The sequence below is a fragment of the Erpetoichthys calabaricus genome, chromosome 17, assembly GCF_900747795.2.
Source record: "Erpetoichthys calabaricus chromosome 17, fErpCal1.3, whole genome shotgun sequence".
In the NCBI taxonomy this organism is placed as follows: Eukaryota; Metazoa; Chordata; class Cladistia; order Polypteriformes; family Polypteridae; genus Erpetoichthys; species Erpetoichthys calabaricus.
The window spans coordinates 83,329,876-83,344,480 of NC_041410.2; the positions used below are offsets into that span (position 1 = coordinate 83,329,876).

Genomic DNA, 14,605 nt, shown 5'->3' on the forward strand with positions numbered 1-14,605 from the left:
GACTGACCTGCAAGGTTATTTCTCTTTTTAATTTTATTGTAGAATCAACTCTCGGCAGAAGCCAGCAGGGTGGCCATGCGGCGCATGCGTACGGATGCCGTTCTCGTTCCCTCCCACCTTCGCCATCACTTTCCCTACCTCTTCATATCTTAAATCATTTTTTTGAGGCAGATTAAAAATTAAGGGAAACGTACTAAGTATTTGCAACACAAACACTGACTTAATCAGTTTTAACACGAAAAGAAGAAGCGGGCCGCTACGGTGGAGGAAAGAAGAGCTGCTCAGGAAGCAGCAAGCGCATCAACCTCTGAGCAAACGAATGCTAAACGTACAGAGAAAGAGGATGAAAACTATGAACGGTCAAGTGTATTCGTGCCAGTACCGGCATTCCATAATATACATTTATTTTGTCGATTTATTTCTTGACATAAATATTTTAATATACGAGGGCCGTTCAAAAAGATTCCCCACTTTTTAAATCTATTAAGAATTTCAACAACAAATGACATCACTTTTCTATATAGTCACCTTCCTTTACGATGCAATTTTCCCAACGTCGTACCAACTTTTTAATGCTCAATTACTACTTCTCCCACCTTCACCGTTTCCAACGAAAACATAAAAGTGCGTAAACTTTTTGAATGTCCCTCGTATTGTGTATGTGAAATACACATTAAAGTATGCAACATCTAATAACAATCAAAGACCCCTTACGGATGCCCCAAGTGGTGATTGACTCCGAAGTGTTGCACACAAGCAGAATCCCACTCACCCGAAAACATTGTCTTTGGCATTCAGAAGCTTGTAGACCGCCACTATGAGTGGTTCTGAGAAGCAGGGAGACAACGAGAAGTACTTCTCGATGGATTGGAAATGTTTTAAACATACAACTATTTTAAAAGAAACTTTTTGACAAGAATCCTCGTGCTTTCTGGTATTTCACAATTACTAAAAGTTGAACATGCAAAAAATAGGATATGAAAAAGAAATGGCATTTCCCCTGAAAATAAAATGCTAAGGCAGAATGAGCTCAATATGGCAGTTCCTTATGCAAATGTGATTTCTTTTAAGAGGGCAAAATGAAAAGTATAGTTAGAGAAAAAAAAAAAAAATCAATTCCAAACTGCAGCTAGTCAAAATGCAAGGGAGACATCAGCTAGAAGAACATTCAATGGGCTGGCCGGATCTAAATTTACATTCTTGGCCTCAAAGCACTATTTTTGGCACAACATCGTCCATATCACAAAGCATGGGAACGGCAACCTCATGCCATCAAGATGGGCCTCTCACTTCGGCTTTGGAAGTTTTCTATAAAAAGAGGACAAAAGTCATGGAACAAAACGCAGGCAAATCCAGGAGGAAGAAAATCTACCGCGATCCTCAAGAGAAATTGGGAAATTAAATTTTCTCTAAAGTCCCATCAGGTCCACAGTCTCTTATGGGCCATTCCACGCTTCTTCAGAGCTCCTGGGCTGTATATAGGATTTGCTTTTCATTCTCTCTCTCTCTCACACACACACACACAATCTCACGTCTATGACTGGTGACTCACAATAACATAAATCAAATTTTGTCACAGCAAGTCACAGAATGCTACAATTGAGTTACCAGGGATGTCATACTACATGACTATCAGTCACGGGTGCCCACTGCAACTTCCCACGACTTTCTTAGGATTGCACAATTGAAAGTCTGATTGGTGTAGTAACTAAGGCTTTGGACTTAACCATGAGGACGTGACAATATGTGACCATGAGCAAGTCGCTTCATCTGGTTGTTTTGATTGGAAAAGCAAAGGAAGCATAAGCGACAGTATCTCACAAGTGTTATAAGTCGCTTTGGATAAAAACAATCAGGCTAATAACCTTCAATTAAAGCTATGGCTGAAAACTCTTGGAAAAGGCGAAACACTCACATCACCGTTGCAGATATAAAACTACAACAGTTTATATATACATATAAATTTATATATACATACATACTGTAAGCCACTAGGGGGAGTACTGCCGCCCTAACTCCTGGACACAGACAGGCAGGACACGGGTTCACACAACACCCGTGTTGATTTAGTTTACGCACACATTACCAACACCACAATATACAGTCCATTCGCCTCCACTCCTCCTCAGGCTTTGTCTCCTTCCTTCCGACTCCTCTTATTCAGGTCCTGGGAGTGCTCCAGGTGGCTCATCACTATTACCTAGAATCACTCCCAAGTGCGCTGGAGGTCCTCTACAGCTCCCCCTGGCAGCCCCCACAGAGCTTCACCAAACTTCAGTTCCCGACATGCCCTACAGGAATCCATGGTGCCATAGCCGTCCAGAAGGGCTGCCCTCTAGTGTCCCAGAGGAGATATTGCCTTATCAGTGCCCTTTCCCCTGGTCCTTCCACCTTGCTGGCACCCTGGCCAGGTAGTGCCCATGGCTGTCCATCACAATACATACATACATACTAGGGGGCATCACTCACCAAACCCCCTGCCTGTGCTACGCACCAGCAACTTTGTATCTCTGCTGCTCACAAACAAATCTTAATTCTCATGGATAACACTACTTATCCCTGATGGCAACACAAATTAGACTATCTCTGACAAACTTTAAATCCAAACAATAACTACATACTTCTGTCATATCACCTATGTCCATATATTCAATCTCTTTGCACTGTTCCGTTATTTCACCCAGTAATAATTTGTTTGCGCTAATGTGATCTTTACTATCCTTTTTTTGAGACTTTCGAATTTTCATACTTCCATAATCTCTAACCTGCTGTGCATGTGTATCGCGCCAACGTTTTTGAATTCTTTACAACATTCTACTTTGTCATCTACACTTTGTGTTTTATTTCCGGCCCCGGGTGGGGTTAAATCTCTTGACACACAGTGTCATCTCACGTGACGTGAAAGTGTCTCTCTCCATAAGATCACGTCTCATCGCTGGATAAAAGTCTCGTTTCCCAAGATTTTTTTTATTACAATTTTTTTTTTTTTTTTAAACAAACTAAGCAAAGGAATATTAAGCGACCTACCTAGGGTCACACACTGGTTGTTTACGGTTACTAAACTGTCAGCCTTCTAGTTTAAGGTTCAGTGCCTTAGCCATGTCACCACAATGCTTTCCATTCAGGCAGACATCGTAGTGGCAGGACCAAAGTGCTGGACACTAAAAACTCAAAATTGTGACGGGATCAGTCCATACCAATTTACAATACCTGTAATTTATAACCCCCTATTTGAACAAATGCAAAACACCTTTAGCTGAAATGTTAACTGTGCTGAAAATATGCAGTAGTTAACATTTCTGTATTCAACAAGCTAAATTACCTTCAATACGTTTTAAAAAAAAAGAAGTAGTACATAAAGAAAGAGCTTCTGTTATTTATTTGCCTAACTAATCTACAGTTACTGTAAAAGGTATTAGCTTTATCTAAAATTGCATCAAATGCATTTTTATAAATACAACTGTAATTTCAATGAATGCAGCAAATTTTTTTTTGTTTTGACATTTTTATATTTCACACACTCCCATTACTAAGCCCCAAGATGTAGTGCAAGGTTTTTCAGAAACATTACAAAAAGGGTGTACTTTTTTTAAAAGAACAACAAATTCAGTTTTATTCTGATAACAAAAATATCAACTTAAACAGGTTTGCTCCTATTTGTCGAAGTGTCATGTTCCATCACCCAGATGGAAAAAACTATGTATTGCCAGCATTAATTTAAAATAACATTACAACAAAAAGATTGAGAAAGATGAAGTCACAAAGTATAAAAATCTGATTTTATAGACACAAAACATAATTACAAATTTTATTAGTAATGCCCCTCACTGTTTCACCACAGGAGAGCTACAGGCAGAGTGCACGATGGAATATTCTGCCATTCTTGGGCCACTACTGGTAATACAACTCCAGATTCATCCCATCGTGAATTTCATCTATTGGAAAACAAGTTAAGGAAGAGGAAAACATTTAAGCAATTTTAAATATCACTATCAAACAATTAAAAAAAAAAAAAAAGATACAAATATAAATAAATGAATAATTAAATAGCGACCTAAGCAGATTCACAACAGGGTTAAAGCAAACCAGAGCCCATTCTGACTGCAAGATTTAGAAGGTGGGTACCAATCGATGTTTTGTGCACTGCTATGGTCTTTGACGACAGGAAACTTGTAGTGGTTAGTGACAATTTTGCTGGTTAGTTAGTCTGTTAACATAAATTGTTATTTTATACAAATGCACTTTGATTATTATGCATGTTCCTAGGAATACACACATGGAATTGCAACATCTGTGAAATCCTGAAGAAAGTTTAAAACAGGACTATCAAAAAGGCAGCACAGCTTTCTATGGACTATCAACATTAAGTCAAGCCAATGACATCCTTTCTCTGCAATTTACTTTCCTTTATCCAATGAAAAGGGGCAACATTGGCATTCTGTCATGTTTTTCGTTTGGTTTCTAGTTTAAAGAACTACAATTCCAAGGGAATTAGCACCTCCTGCTGGATGCAACTTGAGTAGTGTCTTTTAATTAGCCTGATTTGTTAATAATAACAATACAATTTATATAGCGCCTTTCAGTTAAAAACAGAACTAAACTATGTGGACTTGGGCCAAATAAAAGTAGTTTGTTGATTGTAACAGGCTGACACTCTGATCATACCTGTAAGGTGTATATATATACGTCAACTGCTTGTTAACGCAAATATCTAATCAGCCCATCACACTGCAGCAATTCAATGCATTTTGGTCTGTAGACATTGTCAAGACAACCTGAGGTTCAAACTGAGCATCAGAATGGAGAAGAAAGCTGATTGAAGTGACTTTGAATGTGGCCTGGTTGTTGGTGCCAGATGGGCTGGTCTGAGGATTTCAGAAACTGCTGATTTACTGGGATTTTCACTAACAACCATCTCTAAGGTTTACAGAGAATGGTTTAAAAAAGGGAAAATATCCAGTGAGTGGCAGGTCTCTGGATAAAAATGCCTCATTAATGCCAAAGGTCAGAAAAGAATGCCCAGACTGTTTTGGGCTGATAGAACGGCAACAGTAACTCAAATAAGCACTCGTTACAACCGAGGTGTGCAGAGGAGCATCTCTGAACACACAACACGCCAAACCTTGTAGCAGATGGGCTACAGCAGCAGGAGACCACAACAGGTGCCACTCCTGCCAGCTAAGAACAGGCAACTGAGGCTGCAAATGGGCTCACCAAAATTGGGCAATAAGAACACTGGAAAACCATGGCCTGGACTGAGGAATTGCAATTTCTGCTGTGACATTCAGATGGTAGGTTCAGAATTTGGCATCATCAACAACATGAAAGCAGGGATCCATCCTGCCCTGTATCAACGGTTCAAATGTTGCAGGTTGTAATGGATGAAAGTGTCAGCTAAACAAATAAATAAGTGTAAATGAACTTGCTGCACCAATTATCCTTTGTACAGCACCTGCTCCGTCAGGCAGCACGTATTTGACTGTCGCAAAAAGTAAATGAAGTAAATGAGAGAAGAATGTTTCATATTTAAATTACATAATGTATGGGAGTACATGCTTAAAATTCTGGGGTCTACATGTACATTGCCATATGACATACTTGTCACCGAGTCCACTTACATGCTATTTCTACATTATTTACTAACCTGGCATAAATTAGCTAGGCCCAGGAAACACATGCTAACAAACAAAATAAGGTGAATATTTGTCCTCCAGTGCAATAAAACATCAGTCTGATTAAACATTATGAAAGAAAAAAAGTGTGATGCCCAGCAGCCTTCTTTTTTTTTCTTTTCTAAAAAGCGCCTTATTTTACTCAGCTTTACTGTTGATTACACCATTTTTACATTTTAGTGCTGAACTTTGTACATAGCTATATTGACACTTTTGTTCACTGGACATATGTGAACAATGTAGTCAGCAGTCACCAGTCATTGAGTCTGGCCTTTCTTCTGTGCATTTTATTTTAAACTCACTGTCCTAAGTCTGTGATTTTTCACTTTACTTTCAATTACATCAGTTTGTGAAATGGGAGAATCCAAAATTCATTGAGTATTTATATTTCATGTGGCAGTGAAGTGTAGGGAAGAAAGTACCACCATCTAGCCCTTCCAGCTGAAATGGTAGATTCAGCCAAGATGTAGCCTACACAATACTTTTAACTCACAGTATCAGACAACATCATGTTGAAGAGGAAAAAAGACCATAACACTCTGATTTTTGAATAAAGGAAAAAGGAAAGAATGACCACCTTCAGGAATGAAAGGATACAGTCTGCTAACGACACATGATCCTTAAAAATTGTGTACCTGTAAAGAAAAGAGATTTGTTTAGTTGAATACTATATAGATTTGATCTGGGTCAATATACATTTTGGGACAGGTCCCTGCTAAAACCCATCATACACACACTTATTCACTCTTCCCATCCAATCACACATTAAGTCACTTCAAGCCTGTCAAATTTATTTCTATGCACAATTAGAAATCATTAAGTGTACATCGACTGAGCCAGTTATTAGGAACATCTGTACACCTCTTTATCCATGCAGTTATCTAATCAGCCAATCATGAGGCAGCAGCACAATTCTCAAAGTCATGTAGATTCAGGTCAACAGCTGCAGTTAATGTTCATAACAGACACTAGAAGGCGGAAAAAAAATCTAATCTCAGTAATTTCAACGGTAGCATAACTGATGCCAAACAGGCTGGTTTGAGTATTTCTGTAACTGTTGATCTCCTAAGAGAGTTTACTCAAAATGGAGTGAAAAAAAATCCAACAAGTGGTAACTCAGGTATCTACTCTGTACAACTGTGGTGAGGAGGAAAAAGCATCTCAGAATGAACATGTTAAACCTTGAGGTGGATGGGCTACAACAACAGAAGACCACAATGGGTTCCACTCCTGTCAGCCAAGGATTGCAAGCTGAGGCTGCAGTGGGCACAGAGTCACAAAACTGGATAGTTGAGGACTTCAAAAATCGTAGCCTGGACTGAATTTTTGCTGAGGCACACATCGTTTTTACATATTGAAGTAACTGAAAAATTCACGATGTGGAACTGTTTTACTATTTACATACCTAAAATGTCAAAAGACTTTCCATTCAAGTTTAAAAAGCCCAATGAAATACAGTTTTCCGGTAAGTTTTAATAAAGCTCGGGGCTAACTTTCAACACAGAGCAAAACATTTTGACTACTTTATGCTATCCTCATGGACAACTATATTTAGATTGCACCAGGGCCTAAAAACTAATAAACTTGGTTTATTTTATTTTCAAATGAACTACACAATTTGCATGTATCTCCTTCCCTGCGGCACAGAGAAAATATCACATTTTTAAATGTTGCAATTCTACTACCTAAAATACAAAATGTGTCAACATTCCAAATATTAATTTGCTATATTATAGGAACAGCTACAGTTAACAAAAACATCCTCCTTAAAAAAAACAAAAAAAAACAATCATGAGTGGTCTCCCCTTGACTTTCTCGTACACTCCGATATGGGGATGGTTAGTAAATAGCAAAACAATGATTTTTAGATTATGTACATTAAAGAACCATCAATGTACATTAAACAACAAATCAAATTAATAATATATTTAACAATTATTACAAAGTAAAGTTGAATAAATCAGACTCTGCAGCTGCCTGAATAAAAAAAGTACCACTTCCGGTTAGCAGAAATAGCTCAAAAGTTAATATAAATCGATGTTTTGTACCTAATACTAGTATGCAAAATTTGGTTTACCTAACTGAAAGCATACTCAAGTTATCGCGTCCACACACACACAATTCCAAAAATGGTATTTTCATCAAAATCTCGAGGTCGAATTTTTGGACAATTATTAATACTTTCCTTATACTTTGTATTTGAGAAAATAAAAGGACAAGTGCCTCTGTGTCTGTCTGTGCACCAGTCCAGTTGCTATGTCTCTGCTATCCAACATATCACAAACATGAGCACTGCATTTACAAATCCTGTACCAAATGGATTGTAACCAAGACATACCAACCAGACGGACACAGTACACTGCAAACATTAATGCCGAGGCCTACATTGATTACTTAGATTTCAAACTGCCTTAGACTGGTAGTACAGCTGGTCAGAAGATTTATGAACACACGAATCATCTGTTTCTTTATTAACAGAAGTTGAGGTGGATTATACATTACCATTTCTTTAGCACAATTTTATCCCATCTGGTTCCAGTCTGTGCTGCAATTAATTTCTTCAGGTCACCAATTGTATCATCAGGGCTGTACAATTCAGTTAAGGTACACATAGCAACACAAGTACACATATACAACAGAAATGTTTTTAATGATTAGACTAATGAAGCTTGGAAGTCAAAATCAAAAACAGTAGCACATGGAAAATAAATGGCATACAACTGTTCTTGGTTATTTTTCAGCAACAATAAGAAGTTGCTTTTTAAAACATTCACCTTTTCTAGAGGTTTTACAAAAGACAGTTTCAGTAAAGAATAATCATCACTAGTGGTGCGCGGTACAGCGGTAGAGACATGTCAAAAAGAAGGCGATTTCTTATTATCGTTTTTACCATGGTTTTGCATATTAGAAAACTGCCTTTGTTGCTTGTCCCTAAACAGACATGCATGGTGGGGAGAGAGAATTCAGTTTGCATGCAGCTTGTTCTATCCACATATGCCATCTCATTTGTTCTCCTCTCCCCATGTCCTTCGTATTTCAAGATGCGGGAAAACATTAAAAGCCAAGTGGCACTTTGAAAAACCTATTTTGAAAAATTTTGCATTTGCTAAGACAGGTTTCATTTTAAAACAGTATTTATTATTTGGTAAATGTGTTCTGTTTGATACATGAAGTTCACAAAACTATTCAAATATAATAAAAATAAATCTTGTTTGATCTCAAGTTTAAAAAAAAGACTAGTAACTGTTTTGAAATAAATCAAGTCAAAATTACTTCATTTAAGGCATTTTTAGATTTTTGAGGTGTTACTATGATAGATGTCATTACTGTCTATAAGTTTTGTCAATATCATGATATATAATTTTGCTTATATTGCTCACCTGTTAATTCCTCATACACGTCTCTCTGTAAATAAAGGATACTTGCATTTTACTCGGACCTTCTTTCCCAAACGGTCATTGCACACCACTTCAATCATTGTGTCTGAAAGGAAACAAAGAAATCATTTTTTTCAGATAATTTTAGCAAATAAAGACATGGACAAATTTATTGGTACCCTCAGAGATGACGGAAGTAGTACTGTCACATGAACGGAGTACAGCAAAATATTTACTTGAATGACCAACCCAACAGGCAAAGACAAGAGTAAATGAGCAGCACAAAGTATAAAATAACATTCTCAACCTTACCTTGTTCCAATTCATGGTCGCTGGGAGCCAGAGTCTACCCCCAAAAGCACTGGGCACAATGCAGGACCCAGCCCAAGGTGGGCCCCTTGTTGGCTGCAAGATCCCATTACTCTAAATCCATGCTCAACAGAATAGCATGTTTGATACCTTTGTAAGTATAATTTAGTTCAATTTCATATTTAGTGCATTTACTGATTAAGCCCTGCTCGGTCCCTGTCCAGTGGTGCAATTCCTTGAATAGGTTTTGTCATACATGGGCAATATGCATTTGAAATTATGTGTGAAATGATCATTTACATTTTGAATGCCTCATAAATCAGAAAGTTAGATTTCTTTCAGTAAGGCACCTAGGTGCTGAAAAAGAACTATACCATGAGCAACATCTTTCGATATTTTAAAGTTCCGATGTGGTTTAATGTGGAGATACAGAGAGCCAAAGTAATTCTAAAATATGAAAGACATTTTGAATACAATTTTCAACAAGCCAGAAATTGGCAGATATGCAAACATGGACCAACAATTTTAGATGTTAGAGACCCGTAATTCTACATAACAATCCCTGGTCTAGCACTAGCAATTCAAATGTTATGACTTAGAGAACACTGCCATTTTTTACCAGCACTCCCATTTTAGTGAAATTAGGGACACACCCCTTTATAAAGCCATCCCATCTGAGCAAATAATGAACACACAAGTATAACATTTTGCACACTAGTTATCTTTGGATAATGACGTGATTTTTGGCAAGCATGAAACAAATCGGAGATAGTCAGGAACACTTTCTGAAATCTATTGATATGACATCTCATTGACTCTATTGCAGTTCTCTGCTGGAAAGACTACCAGCATGTGTCACCAAGTTGCTACAGATGATTCAAAATGTTCCAACCAGCTAAGGCTCTTTATCAGATCACTTTATTGGCTCCCGGTAGCGGCACCCATTAACTTCAAATCCTTGATGCTTGCCTTTGAGTAGTTAATGGGTCAACACACATGTACATAAATACGCATATACATACACACATACATATAGATTGTGAGAAAGAGAATTGTGTTCCTCCTCGAACACTCAGATCTACTGAACAACGGCGTCTTATGAAGATACCTCTGCATGCCCTCATATCTCAGTTCAGACTCTTTTCATGTGTAGCCCCTTATTAGGAGAACGAGCTACCCACTTCCATTCGAAATTCAGACCCCACTTAATGTGTCTAAGAAGCGTTTTGTCTCTCTTCTTTGGTGAATTTCTACCAGCCAGTATGTTTTGTGACCTAGGAAGTTTAACTCTCTTGTATTTTGTTCTCAGCTCTTCGCTTGTAATGATCAATGTTGTGCCCTTGTTCCAGAAGCACTTGTTTCCGAACTGTCCCTCAGGCATATGTTTTACTCGATTATGTTCCACTGTTTTGTATGTCGTTTTGGATAAAAGCGGCTGCTAAAAGCAAATACACACGTATTGTAAAAGGATGAATGCAAGTATTCCACTCAAAATTTATCAGCAACTGCTTTCGTAATTATTAAAATACAAAACTAAACCTAGTGCTTTGGCTTTAAAGTTTATGCGCATTCGTCATTTAGTCGCAATAATTCCGTGCATCAGACCAACAGCTACCAATGTTCTGTATCCATTCAGTTCGGCTTCGCTAGAGACACGGCTTACCCCGAAACTATTTACGAATTAACTAAGGGGACGGAGCTGTGGTTAGTGCGGCCGTCTCGCGACTGTTGTCCGCCCGGTTTCGGCATGTGTTGTGTTTGCACGTTTTCCTCGTGCGACAGTAGACTTTCTACATGTAGGTAGGTTTTCTCATATATTCCAAAAAATAACTGAATAAAAGCATAAAATAAAATGTATATTGAGTTAAAACAAATCCCGCAGTCCTTCTAAGTACAATAACTGCATGGTAAATATTTCATAGCGATTTTCAGCTCTGTTACGCGACAAGTGCGATACATGTTGGTATTTATTAAATATACTATTAACAAAACAGTTTCGGCTTCCTTGACGTTTTAAAAATAATAAAAACAAAGAAACGGAAGACTTACATGTCCTAAACAAAATGCTCCAAAACCTCCATACAAATTTATACTCTAAAGAAACCACGACTTCCCAGCGAACCTTCAGCCAGCGGAACAGGAAGTTTTCATTTGCCTTTGACTCCGTGTTATCGACCAATAACCGCTTGAATCCCTCTAACGGGCGTGTCCTCAAGCTTGGGTGTGACGTCACCACCTTTCGTCACACATAATGAAAGACTCTTTGGGAGAATTCAAAACATGCTGCTTATGTTGTGCTTTTCTTTGAGAGAGTGGCACCACTATTATACATTAATGGTGTTACTATGCCTTCGGTATAAAGCTTGAATATTGCCCTTTCAAATAAAGTTCGAGACGTGCAACTGACACTTTTACACAACATTAATTCTTATAAAAATAATTTAGATAGATAGATAGATAGATAGATAGATAGATAGATAGATAGATAGATAGATAGATAGATAGATAGATAGAGTGGTGTGAAAAACTGTTTGCCCCCTTCCTGATTTCTTATTCTTTTGCATGTTTGTCACACAAAATGTTTCTGATCATCAAACACATTTAAAAATTAGTCAAACATAACACAAGTAAACACAAAATGCAGTTTTTAAATGATGGTTTTTATTATTTAGGGAGAAAAAAAATCCAAACCTACATGGCCCTGTGTGAAAAAGTAATTGCCCCCTTGTTAAAAAATAACCTAACTGTGGTGTATTACACCTGAGTTCAATTTCCATAGCCACCCCCAGGCCTGATTACTGCCACACCTGTTTCAATCAAGAAATCACTTAAATAGGAGCTGCCTGACACAGAGAAGTAGACCAAAAGCACCTCAAAAGCTAGACATCATGCCAAGATCCAAAGAAATTCAGGAACAAATGAGAACAGAAGTAATTGAGATCTATCAGTCTGGTAAAGGTTATAAAGCCATTTCTAAAGCTTTGGGACTCCAGCGAACCATAGTGAGAGCCATTATCCACAAATGGCAAAAACATGGAACAGTGGTGAACCTTCCCAGGAGTGGCCGGCCGACCAAAATTACCCCAAGAGCGCAGAGACGACTCATCCGAGAGGTCACAAAAGACCCCAGGACAACGTCTAAAGAACTGCAGGCCTCACTTGCCTCAATTAAGGCCAGTGTTCACGACTCCACCATAAGAAAGAGACTGGGCAAAAACGGCCTGCATGGCAGATTTCCAAGACGCAAACCACTGTTAAGCAAAAAGAACATTAGGGCTCGTCTCAATTTTGCTAAGAAACATCTCAATGATTGCCAAGACTTTTGGGAAAATACCTTGTGGACTGATGAGTCAAAAGTTGAACTTTTTGGAAGGCAAATGTCCCGTTACATCTGGTGTAAAAGGAACACAGCATTTCAGAAAAAGAACATCATACCAACAGTAAAATATGGTGGTGGTAGTGTGATGGTCTGGGGTTGTTTTGCTGCTTCAGGACCTGGAAGGCTTGCTGTGATAGATGGAACCATGAATTCTACTGTCTACCAAAAAATCCTGAAGGAGAATGTCCGGCCATCTGTTCGTCAACTCAAGCTGAAGCGATCTTGGGTGCTGCAACAGGACAATGACCCAAAACACACCAGCAAATCCACCTCTGAATGGCTGAAGAAAAACAAAATGAAGACTTTGGAGTGGCCTAGTCAAAGTCCTGACCTGAATCCAATTGAGATGCTATGGCATGACCTTAAAAAGGCGGTTCATGCTAGAAAACCCTCAAACAAAGCTGAATTACAACAATTTTGCAAAGATGAGTGGGCCAAAATTCCTCCAGAGCGCTGTAAAAGACTCATTGCAAGTTATCACAAACGCTTGATTGCAGTTATTGCTGCTAAGGGTGGCCCAACCAGTTATTAGGTTCAGGGGGCAATTACTTTTTCACACAGGGCACTTTATTAATCCCAAGGGGAAATTCACATAGCCTACTCCAGCAGCAGCATACTGATAAGGAAACAATATTAAATTAAAGAGAGATAAAAAATGCAGGTAAAACAGACAATAACTTTGTATAATGTAATATAATATAATTTAGCTAAATTTCATAATATTGAAGTATAATGTTCCTTATATTATAGCAACTTAATAAATGGAGTACATTTATTTTATAGTTATTGAATGAAATTTGGGAATGATTTATCTAATTAATAGTAAAACTTCCATATTTGTATACAATTTAAAAACATATTTAATTACGTGGTGCAAAACTCAAATGCAACTTAGCAATGGCATCTGTCTTGTTGTGGCACGGTGGCGCAGTGGGTAGCGCTGCTGCCTCACAGTTGGGAGACCTGGGGACCTGGGTTCGCTTCCCGGGTCCTCCCTGCGTGGAGTTTGCATGTTCTCCCCGTGTCTGCGTGGGTTTCCTCCGGGCGCTCCGGTTTCCTCCCACAGTCCAAAGACATGCAGGTTAGGTGGATTGGTGATTCTAAATTGGCCCTAGTGTGTGTGTGGGTGTGTGGGTGTGTTTGTGTGTGTCCTGCGGTGGGTTGGCACCCTGCCTGGGATTGTTTCCTGCCTTGTGCCCTGTGTTGGCTGGGATTGGCTCCAGCAGACCCCCGTGACCCTGTGTTTGGATTCAGCGGGTTGGAAAATGGATGGATGGATGGATCTGTCTTGTTACAAAACAGTGAAAAATTAGGGTGGCTCAATGCCTTTTAATCCTTTACATTGTCCCTTAAAAATCACAGTAACTCTCATTCTTTAGATATAAGACAGAGTGCCAGATATGCCAGTCAATGTGTCCCATTTACCCATTTAAGCCAGGCAGAACTCAACTACAATTTAAAAAAAAGGAATCTGCCTTTTCTTGAAACTATGACAATTGAGGTGGTCTGGCACCATTTACCACTTTACAGTACCCTTTACAAATTACAGTAAATAGCATTTTTTAGATAAAGGAGTATGTCAACTTTGTGAGTCCATTTGACCCAGGTACCCGTATTGGGCTAGGTAAAATTCAACTGCAACATAACAAAGGCATCTGTCTTTCCTTGAAACTGAAATTTAAGATGGCCCAATGACATTTAATCCTGTATAGTGCCCACTAAATATCATAGTCTCTTTTATTAGATAAGGAAGTATGCCAAATTCACCTGGCTATTTGACCCATGGAAACACATTGGGCCAAGTAAGACTCAATTTTAATTTATCAAAGCCATCTATCTTGCTGTTAATGTTGAATAAGTTACTTAAG

At 38.5% G+C, this 14,605-nt stretch overlaps 1 protein-coding gene across 1 annotated transcript; it reads right to left on the reverse strand.

Annotated features, from left to right (window-relative positions):
* Nucleotides 1-3,760: 3,760 nt before the first annotated feature.
* On the reverse strand, nucleotides 3,761-11,537 carry ubl5 (ubiquitin like 5). The gene is made up of 5 exons (XM_028791037.2): nucleotides 11,408-11,537; nucleotides 9,095-9,155; nucleotides 8,175-8,258; nucleotides 6,270-6,307; nucleotides 3,761-3,935 (listed from the first exon to the last, which is right to left on the reverse strand). The coding sequence occupies exons 2-5, from the start codon at nucleotides 9,148-9,150 to the stop codon at nucleotides 3,892-3,894; spliced, it is 222 nt and encodes a 73-aa protein (XP_028646870.1). The 5' UTR covers nucleotides 9,151-9,155; nucleotides 11,408-11,537; the 3' UTR covers nucleotides 3,761-3,891.
* Between the last annotated feature and the right edge of the window lie 3,068 nt (nucleotides 11,538-14,605).